Source organism: Polypterus senegalus, chromosome 10, assembly GCF_016835505.1.
Source record: "Polypterus senegalus isolate Bchr_013 chromosome 10, ASM1683550v1, whole genome shotgun sequence".
NCBI lineage: Eukaryota > Metazoa > Chordata > Cladistia > Polypteriformes > Polypteridae > Polypterus > Polypterus senegalus.
The window spans coordinates 37,703,043-37,729,669 of NC_053163.1; the positions used below are offsets into that span (position 1 = coordinate 37,703,043).

Consider the following 26,627-nt stretch of genomic DNA (forward strand, 5'->3'; position numbering starts at 1 on the left):
TGGCCTTTGATCTGAGCTGTGGACCCACTATACCACAGGCACTATCCATAAATGGATGCTTTACCACCACTTACAATATTCCTGTGAGCTTATTAATTCAGTCAAGTTCATTATTTGTGTCATACATTGACTCATTATTTCGAACCCCTAATAGGGCCTTTCCTTTATACTGCCTCTATTGTCTGCACCTCCAGGTCTTACCTAGCAGTTCTCTATAAGCGGTATCTTTTTTGGAGGGAAAACACTGTTGTCACATAAATCTGTCCAGATACGTAAAGCAAATAGAATGGATGTAGGGAACATACAGTATAGTGGTTCAATGTCACTGATACATTAACAGACGCCCTCAAGTCTCAGAGAGCATAGATATGAAGATGTTACAACTCAGTCCATTGTCTGGTATGTATTTTGACTCCTTCTTGCTTGATTACTATTTGGAAATGTTAGCGCTTGGAAGTTTACAGAACTTTCATTCATTGGAGTATGTTTAGAGTTAGTTTTAAATGTTTGTGAGGGCTAAATGGATGCAAATCTCTCTCTCTAAAATAATTCATGTTGATATTTTTGTAGAAAACAGAACCTGGTGTTTAATATATTGGTTTTATTTATTTTACATTATTTTAATGAGAAGGTCTTACAAATAAAACATCAATACAACATTAGCAGAATATTAATCATTATTCCTAAATGGAAAAAAATAACAATTTAACAAAATCATACTTGGAAATATTCCTTAAATTAGGGTTGAGGACTCTTAAGATCAAGATGTTAAGTCCCGTTCATGCATGCAACATTTGGTAAGTACTTATGTGAAATCTGATTTTCCTGGTCCCCTTAACAGACAGAGAGGGTGTTCATCAGCTCCATTAAGGGGCACTGGTATAATAATAAGAGGTTGACAGAAACAAATAATCACTCTGGTCTCACATTCCCACAGTCAAAGTAGTAATGTGTCAACTCCAAGACCTTCAAGCCACTCTATCACAAGAGATCCTATTTTTCAGAGAATATGAAGAGACCTACAGAGGATGTCAGTCATTGACAATAGAAGGTCCAACTGTCAGATCACCACAGTGGAGTCAACACCAACCCAAAAGCCAGGATAAAGTGGCTCAGTGAAAAAGGCATTGTACTGGTACAGCAGAACCATTGTGTCTGAGATTCCATAAAATGACAAAGTGCCAGCAGGGTAGTCTAGATACACACCTATTCTGTGGCACTGGGGAGCACATATCTCAGTTTCCTGGTTATTATGACATACAAAGTAGCAAGAATGAGAGCAGAGCAAACACCAGGACTTCTCATTGCCTCCAAGACGACATGTTGCACTGGCACCTTTCCTGCCAATTCCTTTATATGTGAGTCCGATCACAACCCATTTGCTCCATTCCACCTCCCAGTAATAGCAGGTCCCAGTCAAACCTTCTCTACAAAGAACTTGAGACCAGTAGTCAAATCGTTCTGCATGATCAGGGTACCAAGCCTTCATTTTCCTACATGTCACCTTCCTGTTCCTATCAGAGAGGTGGAGTTCTCGCTGCACTGTGTTTAAATCCAATGTGAGTTGACAAGAGTCTAAATGGAGAGAGGAAAGAGAAAAATCAGTCTCAGTTAAACTCATGAGAATTTAACGAGGGAGAGTGAAAGAAGAACAAAGGAAAAAAAGTATCTTGTTTAGCATCTCATAACACACAATGGCTCATTGGCATGTCCTGCTTCTTCCCTGATTGCTCAAGTTTTGGATAACTGCCCTCTTATGTGTAAAGGCTATGTCACGTTATGCAGCTTTTCCAGTGATTTTCACTCATAGCCTTCAGTTATATAACCCTAGCGAGTTGATGGCTATCAGTAGCACACTCCTGTGATGGCTGTCACCAAATGTCACAACCCCAATGACTCAATCCAACCAGTCTGCGACTCACTCTAATAAAATGAAAAGCTTTGATTTTGTCTTGAGTCGTATACTGTAGATGGGCTCTGTGTGCATAAGAGCTGACAACCAATGAATGCTCCTTTGAAACTGCAATACATTTACTGTAGTGACAAAGAATAAGGAATGCAGGTCTTTTGGATCTCACAAGCAGAAGAGAAGTTTGTCTGCTTGATGTTTTGTGTTTTACATACCACAAGAGATTGGAAAAAAGGGCCAGGAATGAACTCGACATTCCTTTTAACCCTCCATACAGCAACATCTCCGTGAGGCAGCATTCTATTGGCTACCAGAAAAGGGGCGGGCACAACTGTGCTAGAAGGATGGCACTCGGTCGGTAAATGTGACGTGGACAGCAATTTTCAGTAATTTAAATTGACATTCCGGTGACTGTGGGAGTCACATCTGACATACCCCATGACAAGAAGTCACATAATGTAACATAACTTCCAGATTTTGATAGACCACAGTTTTAGTTTACTTTATTTGGTTTGGTTTTAATTTGGTTTATTTTTTTGTATAGTACTCTTTACTGAGTGCAAGCACAGAGCACGGTGACAAGATCACAGGTTGATATAAATATAAAGTATACTAATTACTAATTACAGTATAATGTGTACACATAAAGCAACAGATTTGTTTAAACAGACAAGAAACAGAATGGCTTAAAACTGATTAACATAAATGGAGTCCAGCAATATTTAAATTTATTATTTTTCATGTTTTATGTTATTCCTTATGTTTGTTTATTATCTGTTAATTATTTTTACTGTGGGTCATTGAGTTTGTAAAGAGTCATTTGTAAGAATTGCTTTTGTTCTATGTTTATTGCATTTTTTTTATCTGTTTCTTAGATTTCTAGCTTATATTATGTATTGGGAGTTTTGATTGGATTTAAGTAAAAGTGACAAGAGGTACCCAACAGAAACTGACAAAAGCCACAAAATATCTTCAGTCCAATTACATAGCATTGGCCCTTTTAAAAAGGAACTGAAATAAAGTTGGTACATCATATTCATGGCTTTTCATGCGTAATATATTTATCATGTCAAAACACATTATAATAACAAACGTAATCATATAAATTAATATGCGTGTGAGTTGTCTTTTAGCGGTTTTGACTGCATGTCCTTGCTTGATCGAGGGAGCTGTCAATTCCCAGTATCTCCAAAATGTTACATATGCATTGATTAGAGTTGATATAAATATAATTAAGCTTTCGAATCAAGTTTTCTTTTATAAATCTTGACATTTGTGTGCGTATGCAAGCTTTATAAATGAGACTCCAGGTCCTTGAAGCTAAGTCTTCAGTCTATCACATTCAGTTGTGGCAGAACGAGTGAAGTGACCTCATTTTCTCATTTCTGATTTTCAGTTTTCACATAAGAAGATCTGGGCTGTACGTGCTATTGTGAGTGCTTTGTCATCATTTCCTTCTCCCCTTATCCATACGCACCTACAATTAATCTCTTGGTAGCCAGGTATCATAAGACTGATTATGCAAGAAAGTTTGATTCTCTGTCTCCTATTTTAGAATCTTTACACTGGCTACCTGTTAGTTTCAGAATTAATTTCAAAATTTTGCTGCGGGTTTTAAATTAATATATGGGTCTGCTCCTGCCTGTTTATCCAAATTGTGTATTTTACACCAGCCATCCAGAGGATGTGGATCTATCTGTCATTTGTCTCTTGTTGTCTCTTGTACTGAATGTAAAACTAAGGGGGACAGGGCTTTTGCATCTGCTGCATCTCGTCTGTGGAATTCTTGACCTCATTACATTAAAGAGTCTCCTTCAACTGAACTGTTTAAAACGAGATTGAAGACACTTTTCTATTCTCTCACCTTCTGTGACCTTCAGTGATACTAAGGGCTCGTTTATACTTCACGCTCAGAATGCGTACGCGCCCGCATCATGGCTGCCACGCGTTCCCAGCGTTCATTTGACGCGTCCTCTGAGCAGGTCCTCAGAAATTAACGTGACGTGTGCGCGAGTTGCAGTACCAGCAAAAAGTCGGGGGGCGCAGTGTGCTAAAAGTCGGAACGTGACGTCAGAGTCTCTGTTTACTATCTCCATGTCACAGAAAGCTGATTTGTGGATCCTACGAGATCGGTGTGCGTGCTTCGATGTTTGATGAATGGTTCGATGTGGTGAAGCAAAATGTCGACATACTGTACAAATGCATTCGTAGTGCTTTTATATTCAAGCGTTGCATATTCCCGATCGTAATGACACGATACACTTTAAAAGTCTCACATACTGTCTTCTGTGCCGTCTTTTTTTTCTGGGGCTCCCCTGGACCTGACAGCAGCGGCAAACAGCACTAGATCACCACACAGAACACATTAAATGTATGATATTCCAACTCTCTGCCCATTTACAGTCCCAAGATTTACTGTATACTTGATATCACTTTCATGATGAAATGCATTAACGTATGTATGTTATATTTTACAGATAAATCGTTTATTTCATTTAAATAATGAATACTGTTAATAATTGCACACATGGGGGTGACACGGTGGCAGAGCGGTAGCACTGCTGTCTCACAGGGAGTCACGTCGCTGATATTCTATGCCTGGAGTTTAAATGTTTTCCTGCTGGGTTTCCTCAGTGTGCTTCGGTTTCCTTCCAAAGATATGCAGATTGGGAGACACTAAAATGACTCCAGTGTACGTGAATGCTTTTATTCACCTTGCGATTAGCTAATGCCTTGTCCAGGGATTGTTTCTGCCTTGTGCCAAATGCTAGCTGGAATGGACACATCCCTGGATTGATGGATTTAATCATTAAACATCCTTTTCAGAGATATTGCAGTAAGGTGTCATCAGAATTTAATGGACGTTCCAGGCAATTCACAACACAGTGAAGCCAAACCTGTTCTCACCGTGATGATATCTTGCACTGCCACCTGCTGGATTCTTCCAGATTTCTGTAAAGTACGCATGCAAGTATAAACAGTAAAAAGCTTGTGTAGCAGGAGCATCCGCTGGAGCATGCGTCGTGTGAAGTAACCCGGCCTAATGGTTTCCTCCTCTTAGTCACTTGTTTGTTTCAATTTACTTACTGCTGGTTGAACTGTGTTTTATTGTATTTTATTTCTGTCAATTTATGTTTATTGTATGTTTTTAATGTAAAGCAATTTGGCTACAGCTTTACCAATGTTGTTTTAAATGTGTCCTATAAATAAATTGACATTGACATTGCTTACAATTCATTTGCTGTTTGAGTTCAGACAAATTGTTGCTGGCACAGCCATGCTCACGTTGCACTAACATTTGCTGCCACCCACAGGATAATTAAATCTCTCTATTATAATAAAAAAATCCTGTGACGAGATGTGACATTTTCAGAGAGATACTTTCATGTTCCACAAGACTTTGTGCCAAAATATTTAACCACGCCTGGGGCCAGAAATAAAATACAAAGAGTAGATGACAAAGTAGAATGTCGCAATGAATTCAAAAACGTTGGCGTGATACACATGTAAAGAAGGTTAGAGATAATTAAAGTAATAAAATTTGAAAAATGATAGTAAAGATTGCATTAGCGCAAACAAATGGAAATTATTACTCGGTGAAATAACAGAACAGCGAAAAAAGATTGAATATATTGTTCGGATTTAAACTTTAAGTCAGAGACTTGTAGATTGTCTAATTCGTGTTACCATCAGGGAAAAATAGTGTTTCTTCCCAATGAAGAGGCATATCCACAAGAATTAAAAGATTTGTTGGTTGTTGAAAGTGAAATCCACCTACACAAGCGGCAGAGACGTGAAGTGGCTGGAGCGTAGCAGGCCAAAGGGTTAACGAGCGAAGCGAGCAGGGGGCAAAGCCCCCTAGTAAGGATAAAGCAAATTCAATATAAACACCCTCTTACACTGTAAAAACTCCTGTCTTCTTGGTGATGTTGAACTTGATGGTATGCCAGCTGGAATGTCGTCCACTGCATAAAAAATAAGGAGATCAATGTAATAGCAAAGAATTTGAATTGAGTTCATGTATTGTTTTAGAAAGATTGACGAATAATGAAAAGAAAGCTCTGGTCCAGTTTGTGATAATTTTCTGATAAACTGTTAATGCCTAAATTGTCTTGCTAGTGAATTTTTAAATATCAGCAGATACTACACCTGCTAGATGGAACATCACAATGTCATCCTGGCTCATTTGCTCCAGGTATTCTTTCAGCTGGGACAGCTCTTTCCTCAAGTCTTCAGTGGAGAAACCAGTAGTAACAGCAATGCCGAGGGAGTCCCTGTCTCCAGGTGGAACTTGAACAGATGAGAATGTCTGTATAGGCAGAGAAGAGGAGATGCAACATCAAAACAGTCCCATCACACAAAAACAGAGGATTTCTGGGTATTACTTTAGATTAGATGCCCCTATTTATGCTGTATGTACCATGTAATTACCTATATACCTACAGAGTAACTAGGTGTTGTTATCTTGTATTTACTGTACAACATAATGTAATGCTGAGGTTAAGCACTCAATTGCAATTGTATTCCACAATTTATATACATTTGTGCAGTAACAATTACAATCGAGTACCTATTTATAGAGTTAGACTGTATTACACAGTAAGTGCAAGGTAATGACGACTAGTTACTCTGTAATTTTACAGTGTCACGCACATGCGCATGGGGGACACCTTATGGGCTCAGGATGGTAATAACCTGCCAAACCAGAGGTTACCACTGTGGTTTAATGCCTTCTCTCGTACTTCCTCTACAGAACAGAAGCCTAACCACCACTCCAATGCTGATGTCACTTTTGTTGTCCCTCCTGGACCCTCCCCTTCCTGTCAAAGACCTACATATTCAAGATGGCCATCAACCTAGGGAATTCGGTCTAGAACTGTTGTCTGCAAAGACGTTTCCACACCTGTTTAACGTGCTGTCATTTAAAATGCGGGGTTCACCCAGGGTGGTGTTTCAACAGGTAATTACATAGTAAGTACAGCATATTAGGGACACCTATAATCTAAAGTGATACCAATTTCTTCTTGTGTTAAGAACCTAGAACACCTTATAAATTTGCCAAGTGCTTCCTTCTTTGCTCTAAACGTTATCAGATCTTTCACAGCCTAACCAGATGAGCTACCTCCTAAACAGAAATTCTCACCTGAAGGAAATGGATGTGGTCATCTGTCCCTAAAAGTTCCGTCAACTCACTATTTCTTCTCTTTAGCTCTTCAATCTCATTCTGCAGTTGCTCCATGACTCTTTCAGCTTTCCTCAATTCCTTCTTCTCTTGGTCTCTAATCCAAATTGAAATTTTCCTGTAGGTTTTCTCAATGGAGTTGGTCAAATCAGTGAAGCTTTTTTCAGTTTCCTGCACCTCTCTATTGGCGGATATCTGATGGAATACATCAGCCAATCACTTTTCATTTTATACTATGCACATCACATCAAACAGAAGTTCACAAACAGTGCATGAACAGAAAAACAAAACATATTACACTCCCATTATTAAATGGCATTTTATCTTTAAATTATGTGTCTCTCTAAGAATCAGGGCACTAATGAATGACTTAAGCTCTTCCTTGCCATTGTGTCTTGTCTTCAAGATCCGGCATGACCAGGCACTGCCAACTAGAAAAGCATTCCACTTCTCTCCAGGGAGCAAACGGACTGTCCTTCTGGCGCGCATGCTTTAGGGCTTACACTTTTGGTGGTGGGGGGATTCAGGTACTTGTTCAGGTTGGATGGTCAACATGCAATGCATCAACAATGGAAAATTAACCATTAATGAAGAATTCTTGTTAGTCAACCAGACCTTTTGATCTTCTCGTTAACAGATTTTTAGCTACAGACAGCAGTCAATCTACTGTTGTGGAGCAAAGAATAAAGAAACTAACTTATTAAATACTCCCCCTGTATCTGCAACCAAATAAATGTTGATCTGCCTTGAGAACTCCAAAAGAGAAGTCTTCATAGGATGGAAAAAAGCTTAATAGCTAAATTCATTCAATGGAAATTCCCCTGTGCCAGTATGTTTCACAGCTCAAGAGAAATAAAAAAAAGACAGCAAGTATCTCTAGTCACTGTAAAAAAATAACATAATTAGCATTCAAAATCTTGTTTCCAGTTTGGGGATGTTCTAATAGTTACACAATCAAAATTTGTTTTAAAAAGGGAAGACTGTGTAAGAAGGGGCTTTATTGTGCCCGACCCGGCACAGATTCACACTGAGGCACGTGTAAAACCACACAAAGACTTTATTTTTTCTTCACCTGTGGGGCATGTCTTCCCCGTGAACCCCACAGGCATAACACAGTCCCAAATAAGCACAAGTATCACAACACTTCTCTCTGGCACCACCACTCCTCCCTACAAGCTTCGTCCTCCTCCTCCCAACTCTGGCCACTGAGTGGTGGTTGCTGGCCTCTTTTATAGCCCACCCGGAAGAGCGCCAGGTGCTTTATCAGCAGGGCTGAAGACTCGTCCAGCCAGGCTCAGGGGCCCATGCAGCACCCAGCGGCGGCCACCCCAGATCCCAACAGGGCTGTGGAGAACTCAGTCTCCCATGGAGCCCTGCGGGAAGCTTAGGCACCACTGTCAGCCAGGGAGGCTGTTACCAAGTGTCCTGGGGGAGGTATTGAGCAGTCCATGGTTGCTCCCCCGGAACATACGTCGAAGGGGCGTCCCAGCCGGACATGACTGTTATACTCACCAGAAGCTAAAATACAGATCTACATGAGCTAAATTTATTAATCTAATGGCACAATGGAGAAGAAGAGTGGATGGGAAGAGAACGGGGAGAAGGCTGTTTTAGCCAGAGAAGTACAAAGGGCATGACAATAAAATTGGACTCTACTTTTTGGATTTAATTGAAACATATCGGTTATAATGACAACAGGTGTAAGAGTTGGTTGCATGCTTATTGTAAACTGTAAATTGTAAAATATTTGGACCCCTTCACTTTCTGCACAATTTATTGTGATACAGATTGAATTTTAAATGGATACATTTCTCATTTTTGCCCCTACACTCAATGTCTCATGACAAAGTGAAAACATGTTTCAGAAAGGTATGCAAATTTAATAAAATCAAAAACTGAAGTCTCCCATTCATGTAAGTAGTCAGACATTTCATCACTACTTTGGAGGAGCCCCTTTTGCAGCAAGTGGAGGGAGTCTGAATTTTTTCTAATACACTGTATATAATTGCTTTATAGTATCAATGGAATGACATATAGTGCATACTTTAAAGAAATGTCTGTGACTAATATAAATGTCTAGGTTTCGCTTCTTAATGAGTGAGGTGGCAGAGTTTACCGATTTTAAAGAAGTACCTGAAGTAACATCTAATGACCTCTTGGGCGCAGCCATCAGCAGTGTGTGTGTCTGCGGAGAGAGGGTCGACCTTGTCGAGAGATTTACTTACTTCAGCAGTGATATTCATGTCGCTAGTGACACTTCCTATGAAGTCAGTATATGGACTGAGAGAGCATGGGGCGGTCTTACGGTCACTGGTTGGTTGCAAGTCATAGGCGCCATCCAGTGACCTGAGATGAAGACTGGACTTCTTCGGTACTGTGTCACTTTGGAAAATCCTTGGGTACCACTGGGGTGACTTTGTATCAAATGAACATTTACTCATGGAGACCAGAATGAGGCACATTACATGCACTGTGAGGGAGTGTGCCAGCACAACAGGGTGGTCCGGCTCACAGGATCCTAATTGCTGACGCTGGCCCAAGCCAAAGGGATGCCCATGTAACACCTGGCTGTGGCAGGTAGATGGTCAATTCCGTAGGGTGAGACTGGGTTGCGTGACCATCTGGATCCCGCTCTGTTTAGTCATGTGGTGGGAGCGGCAAAGTGCTGTACCAGTGCACACTCCACAACCTGACCTGAGCTGACATTAAATGTGAACTCAGATCACACCAGAGACAGATTTTTTTTTCTTAATGTGTGTGGCCAGTGACCATGTTTGACACGTACACAGTTGAGCTCATGTTAGATAAAGAATCAGCTGTTTCAGTTGTTCTCTACTCATTGTGCATACAAACTGTCAATTCAAAAACTCCGAGGCTAGTGAGTTATGAAAACAAACCAATGGATGTGAGAAGCATTGTGAAGGTTACGGCATCATTCAATCATGTGGCTGCCTGCCTAAAATCTTCTACTACCCAATGCATAGAATCACAATATTAGGTTGAAATTTGCTTGCTAAAATTATTGTGAAATCAAATGATCACGTTACAGTACAAAGTAGCTTCTCCAATGATGATCGTGTATCTCCAATGAGCCATAAAGCCATCAGGATATGCCAAATGTTTTACTCAAAAATTAATCATTACTGCATAAGTGACACAACAGCAAATGAGACTGTGCTTCCTGCTATTTGTTATATAAACTACAGTTTCAAAGGGATTTAAAAAACTACATCAACAAAACATTATTGAGCTTGTAGAGAGTTCTCCAAATGGTTTTCTCCCATTGTAGTAGCAATAAAAAAAAAAGGGATGAATATCCATTTACAGGTCAATGCAAAAGAGGAGAACAAAGCCATTAGTTATCACATGTATCCACTTCCCCAAAGTATAGAAACTTTTCCTAATCTTTGGGAATGACTGTTTTTATAAATTGGATTTATTAAGTACTGATTAACAAATCAGAATTTGATCACAGTACCGATCTGTGAAAGCTGGTTTAGACTCGGTGGAGTCCCTTCTGAGTTAGCATTGAGACCACATCGCTTTCAGGGGCTAATCGAAAGCAGGTTAAAGTTCTATAATCAATATAACGAACAAAACAAGAGCACAGCATTAGTTTTAACTATCCAGTGTGTTGCATGCATTAGTGTGGCAGAACGGACTTAACAAAATGTAAATGTAAAATCAGACCAGCAGAACCAATTTCTGTGCCCCATGATATCAGCATGGAGGTTTGCAACCAGTTACCTACCAGGTTGACAGTGAGGAGGACGCCTTCACTACTGAAAGTGTGAAGTCTCCATTCTTTTCTTGAACATAATTCCAAACTGCTCATCTGCCCATGAACTTTTGCAAGACTCATGTTCAGCTAAAGAGGCCTTGATACTGCTAAAACAGCAGTTCACAGTTCTACCTTGTTTGATCCTCAGTTTCCAGCCATTGATACACAAAATATGTTCTGAGGGAGCAGTGCCATTCACATAACCTGCACTGACTAGATAAGCGTAACATTTCCACTATGAAGATGAAAGTCCCATCTTTACAGCTGCAAATTTATGTCACATGCTGATTGAAGGCCTCTGACCACCTTGCTTTCTTCAAAGAAACTGGACAGAGAAGTATTTTTTTACGCTACACGGTAGGTAAGGGGTTTTGTTATTTGATTATGGCAATAATACAATTAATTAATTGTTAATAATTGTTAATTAATACAAACCTGCAGTCGTTGATTGTCTATCTGGACTGCTATTGACAACTTGCAATAAAGCAGAGGATATGGAGTGGTTGTTCTAGACCTTGTTTTAAAATTTTACAGCCTTTTCCTCTGTCTTTAAAAATGATGGTGGTATCATTTTGGGGAATTTAATGATTAGATTGTTTTTTTTTTTCATTTGTGACATTTATGAAGAAGTTATTCATGAAATATGCTTTCCCGTGGCACCATTTTTTAATTATGGGTGCCAGGTTGTTATTTAAACATTACAGCAACCATATAAAATCACTGATGTACACTTCTAGATTGTCCAAGATTGTGGAATCGCCAAAGAAATTAAAGCGTAGGGTTTACGAGTGCTTCTGTTAGATTCCAAATTGCATTTTGTTTCCTGACTATTATTTACATCTTGCACGTCTTTTTGACTTTCTTGATACATTTTTTGAGATACAACATTGATTTCACCCTCTAGCCCAGTGTTTCCCAACCTCGGTCCTGGAGACCCCCTTTAATTGGACTCCTGGGCTGATTAAATGAACTGGTATTTCCCAAGTTCTGTGTTTTGGGAACAACATAGAAATTAGAAAACTAAGTTTGGTAAAAGATATATATTGTGGTGGACGGTCGGGGTCCATGACCAGCCGGGATGCCCCTTCGGGATATGTTCACGGGGAACAGCCATGGACTTTGCAATACCTCCCCCGGACGCTAGATGGCATCCTCCCTGGGTTGGAGTGGTGCCTCGGTTTCCCGCAGGTCTCCATGGGAATTGGAGTTGGGTGCAGCCCTGTTGGGTCCCACAGGCGCCGCCACGGGGTGCTGCAGCTGGGACTCCTGGGCCCTCATGGGCAGCGTATTCGCCACACCCAGAAGTGCAGCTAGAACTCGGCAGTCAACCACCTGGAGCACTTCCAGGTGGCCTATAAAAGGGGCCAGCAGCCACCACTCAATGGCCAGTGTTAAGTGGAGGAGAAGGAGGAGGTTTCCTGGGAGGAGTGGTGGAGGAAGAAGAGTGTGGTGTGCTTTATTTTACTTTAGTATTTGGTGTGCTTTGGGACTGTGTTGTACCTGTGGGACACGGGGACGACGTGCACCACAGGTAAAGAAATTGAAATAAAAGTTTCATTTGCTTTTATACGTGCCTCCAGTGTAAGTCTGTGTCGGGTCAGGCACCTATATAGCGCCTTTTGTTACAATATACTGTATATATATATATATATATTAAAATGTACCAAGCAGTTATATGGGAAAAATGTATTTTTTTCTTTTTAACAATATTTTCATCTTGATTTTCATTCTACTTTTCTAGGTGTTCTAATTGTTTAATTAATCCATTATTTACTAATTAGTGGGTCTGATGCTAAAGAACTTGCAGCCTTTGATTATTCAGTGTTGTTTGCCAGCGTGTCTGCTCTGCTCATTTTTAATTGTCATTGATAAGATAAAACAAAGTCAAAAACTGCACAGAGAAAGGGCAAAATATAATGAAATCAACAAAAGAGAGTTAAGCATTTAAATCTCTAGCAAAAGAAGAAATATTTTTTAAATGTCTTATAAATGTAAAAATCATGCTGCTGTGCTTTTCTGAATGTAAAATAAGAGAAAAATAATACCAGCTAATTAAATAAGATCGGCGTTATCTGGCGTTGCCACTGATTAGGAATCTGGTTGGAACAAAAACCTTCAACCACAGGGGGTCTCCAGGACTGAGGCTGGGAAACACTGCTCTAGACTTATCTTTAGATTGGTTACAAACACATATCCTGGCTCCACACTTAATCTCTCTATTCTCCTTATGGAGTCATTACAATCACAGATCTTTAAGGCAGCCCACTAATCATGCTTGATCCAGGAATAGCTGTGCAAATTAATAAACATATGGTGGCCTACATCTTGTAGACATTTATAATCTCAACTGCTATCTTACTATAAAGTACAAATGGAGCTGTACATTGTCAAGAGTTGTGTCATGAGATGGTGACATTAATTCTAGGCAAGCTCAACTAATACAACCAAATGCATGAAACTCTCAGGGTATTGTAAAGATGAAGCAAAGACTCAAAGACTTGCATTGGTTGGCAATTATGGATACGACAGTTGAAAATGCCGTCATGTCTTGTTATACCTACCAACAACACGACAAAATAACTATGAGCATGAAATGCTAATAAATCCTGTTTTCTCTACTGCTGCATAGGAGAAAGTAGCAGCAGACACATCTATGCAAAATGCTGCTTAGTGCCATGTTGCCATAACATTCCATGTCTTCACAAAATGGAAGGAACTGACATTTACATTATGAAATACAGTAGCGTCTATACTGTCCTGGATATAGAATACCAACTCAGTTTACCGGTATACTTAAAACCTGTTCAAATAAATCTCATGTAACCAGAAGGCTGTTTCATAGATTTCCTTAAACAGAAGGTGTGGAACTGCAGAATAAATAACATACAGTCATGTGAAAACATTAGGACACCCTTTGAAAGCATGTGGTTTTTTGTAACATTTTTAATAAATGGTTATTTCATCTCCGTTTCAACAATACAGAGAGATTAAAGTAATCCAACTAAACAAAGAAAACTGAAGAAAAGTCTTTTCAAGATCTTCTGTAAATGTCATTCTACAAAAATGCCTATTCTAACTGAGGAAAAAGATAGGACACCCTTGCCCCTAATAGCGAGTGTTACCTCCTTTGGCTGAAATAACTGCAGTGAGACGGTTCTTGTAGCCATCTACCAGTCTTCGACATCGGTCTGAGGAAATTTTACCCCACTCCTCAATGCAGAACTTTTTCAGCTGTGAGATGTTTGAGGGGTTTCTTGCACGTACAGCCCTTTTCAAGTCACCCCACAGCATCTCAATGGGATTCAAATCTGGACTTTGACTTGGCCATTCCAGGACTCTCAGACATTTCTTCTTTTCAGCCAATCTTTGGTTGATTTACTAGTATGTTTTGGGTCATTGTCATGTTGCATGGTCCAGTTCCGCTTCAGCTTTAATTTTCTAACTGATGGTCTCACATGTTCTTCAAGCACCTTCTGATACACAGTAGAATTCATCGTGGATTCTATGATGGTGAGCTGACCAGGTCCTGCTGCAGCAAAGCAGCCCCAAACCATGACACTTCCACCTCCATGCTTCACAGTTGGTATGAGGTTCTTTTCTTGGAATGCTGTGTTTGGTTTACGCCAAACATGTCCTCTGCTGTTGTGTCCAAATAATTCAATTTTGGACTCATCTGTCCAAAGAACATTATTCCAGAAGGCCTGGTCTTTGTCAACTTTATCTCTGGCAAATGTCAGTCTGGCCTCGATGTTTCTCTTGGAAAGCAAAGGTTTCCTCCTTGCACACCTCCCATGCAAGTTAAACTTGTACAGTCTCTTTCTGATTGTAGAGGCATGTACTTCTACATCAACAGTAGCCAGAGCCTGCTGTAGTTCTCGAGATGACACTTTAGGGTTTTGGAGACCTCTTTTAGCATCTTGCGGTCTGCTCTTGGGGTGAACTTGCTGGGGCGACCAGTCCTGGGCATGTTGGCAGTTGTTTTGAAAGCCCTCCACTTGTAGACTATCTTCCGGACAGTGGAATGGCTGATTTCAAAATCTTTTGAGATCTTTTTAAATCCCTTCCCAGACTCATAGGCTGCTACAATCTTTTTTCTGAAGTCCTCTGACAGCTCTTTTGTTCTCACCATGGTGCTCACTCTCACTTCAACAGTCAGGAGCACACCAAACTAAATGTCTGAGGTTTAAATAGGGCAAGCCTCATTCAACATGCAGAGTAACGATCTACTAATTATGTGCACCTGGTGTGATATACCTGTGTGAGATCTGAGCCAATTTAAGAGGGAATACATGTGAGGGTGTCCTATCTTTTCCTCAGTTAGAATAGGCATTTTTGTAGAATGACATTTACAGAAGATCTTGAAAAGACTTTTCTTCAGTTTTCTTTGTTTAGTTGGATTACTTTAATCTCTCTGTATTGTTGAAACGGAGATGAAATAACCATTTATTAAAAATGTTACAAAAAACCACATGCTTTCAAAGGGTGTCCTAATGTTTTCACATGACTGTACATTCAGTGCATCTGGAAAGTATTCACAGCGCATCACTTTTTCCACATTTTATTATGTTGCAGCCTTATTCCAAAATGGATTAAACTCATTTTTTCCTCAGACTTCTACACACAACACCCCATCATGACAACGTGAAACAAGTTTACTTGAGATTTTTGCTAATTTTTTAAAAATAAAAAAAATTGAGAAAGCACATGTACATAAGTATTCACAGCCTTTGCCATGAAGCTCAAAATTGATCTCAGGTACATCCTGTTTCCCCTGATCATCCTTGAGATGTTTCTGTAGCTTAATTGGAGTCCACCTGTGGTAAATTCAGTTGATTGGACATGATTTGGAAAGGCACACACCAGTCTATATAAGGTCCCACAGTTGACAGTTCATGTCAGAGCACAAACCAAACATGAAGTCAAAGGAATTGTCTGTAGACCTCCGAGACAGGATTGTCTTGAGGCACAAATCTGGGGAAGGTTACAGAAAAATTTCTGCTGCTTTGAAGGTCCTAATGAGCACAGTGGTCTCCATCACCCGTGAGTGGAAAAAGTTCAAAACCACCAGGACTCTTCCTAGAGCTGGCCAGCCATCTAAACTGAGCGATCGGGGGAGAAGGGCCTTAGTCAGGGAGGTGATCCAGAACCCGATGGTCACTCTGTCAGAGCTCCAGAGGTCCTCTGTGCAGAGAGGAGAACCTTCTAGAAGGACAACCATCTCTGCAGCAATCCACCAATCAGCCCTGTATGGTAGAGTGGCCAGACGGAAGCCACTCCTTAGTAAAAGGCACATGGCAGCTCACTTAGAGTTTGCCAAAAGGCACCTGAAGGACACTCAGACCATGGGAAACAAAATTCTCTGGTCTGATGAGACAAAGATTGAACTCTTTGGTGTGAATGCCAGGCGTCACGTTTGGAGGAAACCAAACACCGCTCATCACCAGGCCAATACCATCCCTACAGTGAAGCATGGTGGTGCCAGCATTATGCTGTGGGGATGTTTTTCAGTGGCAGGAACTGGGAGACTAGTCAGGATAAAGGGAAAGATGACTGCAGCAATGTACAGGGACATCCTGGATGAAAACCTGCTCCAGAGCGCTCTTGACCTCAGACCGGGGCGACGGTTCATCTTTCAGCAGGATAACGACCCTAAGCACACAGCCAAGATATCAAAGAAGTGGCTTCAGGACAACTCTGTGAATGTCCTTGAGTGGCCCAGACTTGAATCTGATCGAACATCTCTGGAGAGATCTTAAAATGGCTGTGCACTGACGCTTCCCATCCAACCTGATGGAGCTTGAGAGGTGCTGCAAAAAGGAATGGGCGAAACTGGCCAAGGATAGGTGTGCCAAGCTTGTGGCATCACATTCAAAAAGACTTGTGGCTGTAATTGCAGCCAAAGGTGCATCGACAAAGCATTGAACAAAGGCTGTGAATACTTATGTACAGTACGTGTGATTTCTCAGTTTTTTTATTTTTAATAAATTTGCAAAAACCTTAAGTAAACTTTTTTCACGTTGTCATTATGGGGTGTTGTGTGTAGAATTCTGAGGAAAAAAATGAATTTAATACATTTTGGAATAAAGCTGTAACATAACAAAATGCGTTGTGAATACTTTCCAGATGCACTGTAGTGTAGGATAAGAGTGGGTTTCCCAGCCAGGGAGGTGCACGGGTTATTACCTGGACAGGAGGCCTGAGAGGAACAGTGGACAGCTTGACTGGCTGGGCAAAAAAATAACTCTGTGCCTAGGCGGTATGACATAATGGATGGACCAGTGGAAACCGGAACTTGGGAGTGCCCTCTCACCCCCTACACACACACACACACATGCTATGTGGCAGTGATCCTCATATTAGAACCCAGTCAGAACACTTGCAGGGGTGCTAGGGAGATGGAGTCCAAAACTGCAGCCCTGTAGGGGCCCTTTGGGATCAAAAGAGCGTGCTGTCATGGTAGGACCTTCCTACTCTGACTCGTCCATGTGAAGCACTGGGCTTCCTTTTATGCCTGGGCCTCAACATGTCTTCCTGAACGCACTTCTGGGCTATAATGAAAGTAAGGAGGCCCTCTTTCATTCCTAAGGGACCCTGACAGGGCTGCACTGTTGGACTTCATCTCCCTAGCACCCCTGCAAAAATTAACTGGTGGATGGAAGGAGGGAGATTAAGTAATATTTGTGATTATATTTGTGTTTGGCCTGATTGCTGGAAAGAGGTCTTGGAAAGGTGTTCATGAAGGAATAAAAGTCCTTTATTTTACCCAATCAACGTGTGGTGCTTTACTGGGTCAGTGGTTTTGGCTCTCTAGCACCCCCTTGTGCTTACAATAGATATCCAATGCACATTTCATAAAATTATAACGCATTTTGAATAAAAATGGCAGTATAGCAGAAGACCACAGACCAACTGCTGAACAAAGTATTGTAAGGGTTATTGGAAGTTTTCAGCTAATAAAAATGTGGTTTATGCTGATTGATAGACAAACTGAGTTTCGTCTGCTACAAAGTTGAAAAAGTTTCTCTTTTCTTCTGACAAATACTGTAGGGGACAAAAATGCATCAGCAGAAACTTCACAAAATTGCTTTTGGTAATCACAGTAATATGTTTGTTTTAAAGACATTTCTTGATTTGTGACAGACAGGTACCAGCAAGAGTGAAAGGGAAGGTCTACAGGACAGTCGTGAGACCAGCTATGGTATATGGGTTGGGGACGGTGGCACTGACCAGTTTGCACTGGGTGTGACGAGGATGGACAGGATTACTGAGAAATTAATTCATTAATTCATGCATTTATCTCTAGTAGGATTGACTACTGCAATGCAGTGTCCACTTGCTGTTCAAATTGTTCTCAATACAGCCTCCAGTTAATCCAAAATGCGGCTGCAAGAATTATTACAAGAAAAAGAAAATATGAACACATAACTCCAGTTCTTAAATCCTTACACTGGCTCCCAGTTGAATTTAGGGCAGATTTCAAAATCCTCCTTTTAACATATAAAGCATTAAATGGCCAAGGTCCGGCTTACTTGTCTGAACTTATCATGACTTACAAACCTGAGCGCACATTAAGATCTCAAGATGCCGGTCTGCTTAGGATTCCAAGTATTAATAAAATAACAGTGGGAGGTCGAGCTTTTAGTTACAAGGCCCCTAAACTGTGGAATGGTCTTCCTGCTTCTATAAGAGATGCCACTTCGGTCCCAGCCTTTAAATCTCAGCTGAAGACTCACTACTTCAGTTTAGCATATCCTGACTAGAGCTGCTGATTAACTGTACGGACTGCATCTCTGTTGTCAGTCGTTAGCACTAAAACATAAGTAACATGATAGTTATAATTTGTTACTAACTCTCACTTATTCTGTTTCTCTTCTCGGTACTCAAATGTGGCAATTGGTGCCACGGCCCACCTGCCAAGTTGTTTGTCTGCCTGTGGTAAAGTCATCCCTGATGGAGGATCACAGGAATCATGGGAAAGAGGGGTCCTTTCATTGGATTGGCTGGCAACGTTTCAGCCGTGGAATGGCCAAATGGGGAGGCAGCTTGATGGATGAGGTCTCCAGGACTCTAAAAATATCCAAATCTTATTATGTGATATCATCTACTGTTAAATTCTGCTCCGTACTTCTAAAATTTTTATTATTATGCTGTCTTAAGGAATTGTTCTGTTCTGTGTATTGTGTTGTATTGACCCCCTTCTTTTGACATCCACTGCACGCCCAACCTACCTGGAAAGGGGTCTCTCTTTGAACTGCCTTTCCCGAGGTTTCTTCCATTTTTCCCTACAAGATTTTTTTTGGGAGTTTTTCCTTGTCTTCTCAGAGAGTCAAGGCTGGGGGGCTGTCAAGAGGCAGGGCCTGTTAAAGCCCATTGCGGCACTTCCTGTGTGATTTTGGGCTATACAAAAATAAATTGTATTGTATTGATTAGAAATTAGTTCATCAGAGGGTGACCTCAAGTTGGAAGGTTGGGAGACAAAGTCAGAGAGGTAACATTGCATTGGTTTGGACATGTGCAGAGGAGAGATGCCGAGTATATTGGGAGAAGGATGCTAAGGATAGAGCTGCCAGGGAAGAGAAAAAGAGGAAGGCCTAAGAGAAGGTTTATGGATGTGGTGAGAGAGGACATGCAGGTGATGGGTGTGAAAGAGCAAGATGCAGAGGACAGAAAGATATGGAAGAAGATGATCCGCTGTGGCAACCCCTAACGTGAGCAGCCGAAAGAAGAAGAAGAAGAAAGACATTTCTAACACGATCCTCCATGTCAGAAAGTAGTAGTTGGTGGTTGAGAGGGAAAAGGCGTCTCTGCAAGGGGAACAATCTTAGACAACCAGGAGTTTTCAAAGAGAAGGTACAGGGAATTAAACAGACTATGCAGTAGAGCACAAGGTAATCATGAAGTGCAAAATTATGATCCAACAGTGTGGTACATTTAGTAAAACCAAAAGATGTACAGTTGCTGCAAGCTGCATGCCTTGAGGAAAAAGGGGAAAAGGATGGCTTCAGTACAGGAGAGCAAAGGGAAATGAAAGATGATGCATTTTCACCTGTCTGATGTTTCCTTCATGAGGCAATGAGAAGCACACATTGAAGTCTTTGTGGGGCCAGAGATTAAACTTCCTATCCTTTGGGGTAAATCACATTTCTGTATATTGAAAATTGGCAAAATTAAACTTGTTTAGAATAGGGACATTTTTTTAAATAACCCTGTATATAAAGCTTTGATGCATTTACAAGCTTAAAACTATCTTCTTTATATAAATTTAAAAAATTCTTACACTGTAAAATTGCATGTTTACTATATGAAGCTGTTAAAAACAGTATAAAAATATAGTAAACACTAATACTGTGTACATATCGCAGTGTAATAAGTACCCAATAGTTGTTTTTTAATGAAAAATTTACTCTCTCTATTATAAAAAAAAATCTTGGGATGAGACAAGACTTTTTTTCCTGCGATGAGATGTGATCTTTTGAAGAGAGACAGAGAGACACTTTCACGTCCCGCGAGACGGTCAAGTCACGTCATACTTACAACCTTTGGAAGCAAATCCTGTGAGACGATCACACCCTACTTAGAACCATTTTCAAACAAGACCACAGTCATCTAACCTCTCAGTTGTTGGAATGTTTTAAGCAGACACACTTCCTGTGCTCTCTTTGTGCCAAGAGATTCTACCACACCTGGGCCGGAAAAAGACAAGGTAGAACATCGTAAAGAATTCAAAAACGTTGGCGTGATACACATGCAGAGTGGGTTAGAGATAATCCATCCATTCATTATCCAACCCGCTATATCCTAACTACAGGGTCACGGGGGTCTGCTGGAGCCAATCCCAGCCAACACAGGGCGCAAGGCAGGGAACAAATCCCAGGCAGGGCACCAGCCCACCGCAGGGTTAGAGATAATGGAAGTAGGAAAATTAGAAAGTCTCAAAAAAATGATAGTAAAGATCGTATTAGCACAAACAAATAGAAAATATAACTCGGTGAAATAACAGAACAGCGAAAAGAGATCGAATAGTGTTTGAGGATGTCTGGGGAAGAAGAGAGACAAGGCAGTGAGACAAAAGGACAGCTGCTGTACAGGCTTTAAAATGTTCGAAGCACTGCACAAGATGCAGATCATGTGGAATGGCAGCAGCCAGCCAGCAGCTGATCGAGCAAAGAGGAGGTAAAAAAAAACTGTATTTGTTTCCCATTGTATCACCATTTAAGAAGTGGTTTCAGAGGACAGAAACAGAAGAGTGATCAGGAGTATCTCTCTGAAAAAGTCTCGTCTCACCGTAGGATTTTTTTTTATTATAATAGGGAGACATTTATTCTGCTGGGTAAACTAATTTTTAGATGTTAATCACCAAATACCAAATGTATTTCTGGTGTCATAGATGAACTTGGTTGGAAGCCTATAGTGGGAGGAGTGTCCCACTTGGGTTAGTTAGTAGCATCTTTCACGGTGAGGAGGCTATAATGGAAGGACAGAGGGAGCCAGCCTCCTTAGGTCATGTGCTCCCCAAGTACACTGGGTTGGTTGTATGGCTCCCGTTTGAACTCCCACAGGGCTGCATAGGATTGATACCGGTAGTTGTGGTGGACAGCCATGTTGGCATCCTCAGATGCCACTAGGAAGGTCTGCTAGGGCAGACGCCTCTGTCATGGAGAGTTTTCACTTGACCCGGTAGTGTGTAGTTCCAGGTTTGTGTTGAAAAGCAGCTGTTCAACCCCAGCCAGGCGAGCTGGTGTCAGGTGTGGAGAACAGAGAAACCTCACCTGGGATGGAGTGGAGAAGAAAAAGATAGGAAGGAAAGGAAAATAATTATACATCTGAATGGTGGAAGAATCCTCTGTCAAGATGTTTTGCTTAATAAAACCAGTTTAGTTTAATTAGGGACTTGAGTGGTTAAGTTGTGGCTGGGATTTGGGGGCCTGCAGCACCCTCTAGTGGCCACACTGGTTAATCCTCTGACAAGCTCCTGATGAGTGTGCTACATTTCATGGTGATGTGTTGCATGTCGATTAGCACATGTGAATAAGAATTGTACTGTACTGTGTACATGTGACAATGTTGAGGCTATGAAATGATGAACCTGCCTGTGTTAGATCACTAAAAGAAGACACAAGGAGAAATGATGTGGAAGTGAGAGGACAGCAGTGGGGTCGGGAAGAGGGTGTCTTTGGCTGGTAGGAGTGTTAAGGGACGATGAAGAAAGTTGGAATGCCTCAAGGATTATTTTTACTTGCTTAATTACATCACCAGTTTATAAACAAAAGACAATTTTCCCAAAAAGCACCAGAGAAAACTGAAACATTAGCTCCCCCACAATAGGACAAATTTGTGATCCCATTAACAGACATGTAAACATTAGGACAAGACAAAGGGCACAAAAAGCAAGAAAAGCAACAGAACCAGTGTTCACAACTGGAGAAGCTGGCCACCAAACATTAGTAGCTTTGTAGAACTACCAAACATGAACACAACAATACCTGTAATATTAATTTAACTCCAGGGTGCCAGACTTAACAATAACTGCCCATCTTGTAGATTCACTGGGTAGTTTGTTCCTGCTAATCTCACCTTAATAAGGTCCACAGAGTCTCTGATCTCCTCCAGTTTCTTCCATCTCTGCTGAAGTCTCTTCAGGATTTCTTTCTGTGTAGACTGGAGGAGCTTCTGTATCAGAAAAAGAAAGAACAGATACTGTATGTCATAAAAATAAATTGTATTTTTGTTTGTTTGTTTGTTTGTTTTCTATCGGTACACTTAAAGGGTATGCCACTGCTCTGTAAGGAGTGCTCTGCCTTTCAGTTGAATGGGGTCCTTAAATCTCATCCTGAACCTCATCCACATGACATTGGGTTGGAATGGATTTGTAAAAAGGCAGGCATTGACATTGGGGCAAAGGAAAGTCGTTGAATGTTATTTATTTTTGCTGTGCTGTCATGAGGATGCAGCTAAATATAATAGTGAAATTGGTACTTTTCTATTATTGTGTTATTGTGTTTAAGATTAGGCACCCAAAGGGGACATTAACATTAGGGACCTATAGGTAACTATGTTTCACCCCGACTAACTTTAAGGTTAGTATTTATAGTTAGGGTAGGCCATTCTAATAATTTAAAATACCAAAATTAAGTAACCTGCATGGCGGCCCCACCGATTTGCATCACTGCAACAGAAAAGTACCATAAGAGTTAAAAGCCAGGCAAAGTTCTAAACCAGGGGTGTCCAGCTCCAGGCCTGGAGGGCTGCAGTGGCTGCTGGTTTTATTCTAGCCCTTTTCCTAATCAGCGAGCAGTTGTCACTGCTAATTAACTCCTTTTCCCTTCATTTTAATAGCCTTGTTTTTAAGGATTTGGTCCTCTGAATTGATTTGTTTCTTAATTAAATGCCAGCCAAACACAAATGAGATGTGAAATGAGCCAACAGATGACCAGCTAAACTGGAACGTCAAACTCCAGCCAATTTCACTCCAACCAGTTTCTAAATGAGAAATCCAATTCTTGCAGTTAATTAAAGCCGTTATTGAATATCAGGACTTGTTGTTGCTCTCCTTCTGCCACAGCAGACTGTTGAGTTTCTGTTTTTTCTAAGACCACCGTCAAGATGTTCTGGTGACCCGAGCAGACCAACATGACTGAGACCTTCACCTTTCTTTATTTTCAGGTCAACTGGTCATGTGGTGTCTCATTATTGTTTGGCTGCTCATTAAGGAAAAAGAAACAACTAAGGCATGGGTGTCAAACTCCGGTCCTGGAGGGCTGAGGTGGCTGCAGGTTTTCATTCTAACCATCTTCTTCATCAGTGACCAGTTTTTTCTGCTAATTAACTTCTTTTGCCTTAATTTGAATTCACTTGACTCAGACCCCTTAGTTATCTCTTTTTTCCATAATTAGCAGCCAAACAACAATGAGACACGAAACAAGCCGCCCTATGACCAGCTCACCTGTGCCCATCACACAATATCTGAAAATTAAGAAAAGTGAAGGTCTCAGGAAGGTTGATCTCTTAGGTCACCAGATGGTGTTCTTAGAAAAAAAGCAGAAAATCAACAGTCTGCTGTGACAGGATGAGAGCAGCAACAACAACAACAACAACAACAACATTTATTTATATAGCACATTTTCATACAAACAGTAGCTCAAAGTGCTTTACATATTAAAACAAGCCATAGAATTAAATAATGAGTTCAATTAACAACAAGAATCGGCTTCTCATTAAGGGATTGGTTGGAGTGAAATTAGTTGGAGTTTGAAATCCCAGTTTAGCTGGTCATCTGTTGGCTCGTTTCACATCTTATTTCTATTTGGCTGTCATTTAATTAAGAAACAAATCAATTCAGAGGACTGACTCCTTAAAAACAAGGCTATTAAAATGAAGGGAAAAGAAGTTAATTAGCACTGAAAACTGTTCACTTATTAGGAAAAAGGGTTAGAATGAAAACCTGCAAGCCATTGTTGCCCACCAGGACTGGAGCTGGACACTCCTGTTCTAAACCAAAAACTAATCCCATCCTTCATCTAAATCCAAAATGCTAGCCAGAGATCCTGGTTAAAAAGTTAAAGCAGAAGAATTCTTTCACCATGTCACACACTAACAAAGAGAATTTGTTTGTTTTTCATCCACAGAGTTGGAAAACCAGGAAGTGCACAGAGACAACCTTTGAACCCATCGCATAAGTGATATCAGGTGCCATGCACTCCTGGGGCCTCATGCATAACGCCGTGGGTAGAATTCACACTAAAACACGGCTTAAGGACAAAAGCAAAACTATAAACAAACATGGAGAGGCCATGTAAAACGGCAACTTCATTTAACATTATTAAACACACTTCCGTTGATTTTATGACCTTTCCACAGGTGCTGTAAACTAACAAATGTGCCTAGAGGACTACAGAGAAACCTGAACAGAAGATGACCCAGATGTAAAAAGGGACCATTTTACTGACAGCATGTTTCTAGAAACTGATTGATGTCAAGGTACACTCCGCTGCAGGGTTCAGACAGCCACTGAAATAATCACCGGAAGAGTCCTGTTCTTACTTTCAACATCTGCAATAAGATGCTGCAGATGTTCTATCAGACGGTTGTGGCGAGTGCCCTCTTCTATGCAGTGGTATGCTGGGGAGGCAGCATAAAGAAAAAGGATGCCTCACGCCTGGACAAACTGGTGAGGAAGGCAGGCTCTATTGTAGGCACGGAGCTGGACAGTTTGACATCCATGGCAGAGTGATGGGCGCTGAGCAGGCTCCTGTCAATCATGGAGAATCCACTGCATCCATTGAACAGGATTATCTCCAGACAGAGGAGCAGCATCAGCGACAGACTGCTGTCACCATCCTGCTCCACTGACAGACTGAGGAGATCGTTCCTCCACCACACTATGCGACTCTTCAATTCCACCCGTTAACATTATTCAAAGTTATTGTCTGTCTGTTATACCTTTATTGTTATCACTCTTTAATTTAATATTGTTCTGTATCAGTATGCTGCTGCTGGAGTATGTGAATTTCCCCTTGGGATTAATAAAGTATCTATCTATCTATCTATCTATCTATCTATCTATCTATCTATCTATCTATCTATCTATCTATCTATCTATCTATGATTCCATGGCTTGCCAAGGAGAAACCAAAGAGTCAAGACTATGTTTTGTTAGTTTATTAATAAACAGAATTATACATATAAAGGGACTTCACACACACTGACTAATGCTTTTGCTACTACTGACTGACTCTATATGTACATACACTAGCTTTGCATATAGCATATATGCAGCAAAATGACTAAGTAGTAAAATAGCCCTTCACATTACAACACTCATACACTGACTACAATCAATACACTCATCAATACCAGGCCAGTTCAGAGTTCTCAATTAACGTAACACACAGGAGACAAATTCAAACATGCACAGGGAAAAAATTTAAACTCAAGACAGACAGAACTCAGGGCCAGGATCTGAAGCCCGGTCTCCAGAGTTCTGAGACAGCAGCACTTGCCACTGTGGCACTCAGAAATTGGCAAGGACATCCCTCGATTCCTTCCACATTATTTTGTTCTGTTAAGACATTTAAACCCTCCTCACCTGTTTTTCAGCTCTTTCTTTCTCCGGTTCGACCATGTCATGATCACTGTGTTCCAGCCCCACACACAGCTTGCATATGCATGTAAGATCTGTTCTGCAGTAAATTTCAAAATTTGTATGGTGCTTTGTGCAGAGTTCCTCCTGTAGATTTCTATTTGGAGCGATCAGCTTGTGGTCCTTCCACACAGTTCCTTCATAGTGAGGCTGGATGTGAATCTCACAGTAGGAGGCCTGGCAAGTGAGGCAGGACTTCACAGCTCTGATTCTCTTCCCACTACAGGCATCACACTCCACTTCACCAGGTCTTGCCCAATTTTGAGAGGAGCTGGTAGTGTTTCCAGTCTTCTTTAATTTCTGAATGACTTCAGCCAAGAGAGTGTTTTTGAAAAGAACTGGTCTTGGATTGAAGGTCTTCCTGCACTGAGGGCAGCTGCACCCTTGGGATTGATCCCAGTACCTTATAATGCAATTCTTACAGAAATTGTGTCCACATGGGATAGAGACAGGATCATTTAGAGTCTCCAGACACACAGAGCAAATAAACTCATCCAGCAATATAGCCATGGTGGCTCGAGCCATTGTCCTTTAGAGAGAACGCCAGCTAGAAACTGAGGACGCTTACCAACAAATACTGTTTCACTTTTCCTTCTGTAACAGAGGTGGACTTTTG

At 40.9% G+C, this 26,627-nt stretch overlaps 1 protein-coding gene across 1 annotated transcript; it reads right to left on the reverse strand.

Annotated features, from left to right (window-relative positions):
- Positions 1–383: 383 nt before the first annotated feature.
- Positions 384–26,627, reverse strand: LOC120537087 (tripartite motif-containing protein 16-like). Its single transcript, XM_039765729.1, has 6 exons — positions 25,958–26,627; positions 22,447–22,542; positions 7,053–7,286; positions 6,059–6,218; positions 5,809–5,874; positions 384–1,575 (listed from the first exon to the last, which is right to left on the reverse strand). Exons 1-6 carry the CDS (start codon positions 26,534–26,536, stop codon positions 1,061–1,063), a joined length of 1,650 nt encoding a protein of 549 aa, XP_039621663.1. The 5' UTR covers positions 26,537–26,627; the 3' UTR covers positions 384–1,060.

What these genes read in the sequence shown, in the direction of transcription:
- LOC120537087 (XM_039765729.1), bottom strand. Translation starts at nt 26,536, where the DNA reads ATGGCTCGAGCCACCATGGCTATATTGCTGGATGAGTTTATTTGCTCT. An exon ending in AAGAAAGAGCTGAAAAACAG is followed by an intron (nt 22,543 to 25,957) that starts GTGAGGAGGGTT and finishes TTTCTGATACAG; the next exon opens with AAGCTCCTCCAGTCTACACA. An exon ending in TGTGATGTTCCATCTAGCAG is followed by an intron (nt 5,875 to 6,058) that starts GTGTAGTATCTG and finishes TTTTTTATGCAG; the next exon opens with TGGACGACATTCCAGCTGGC.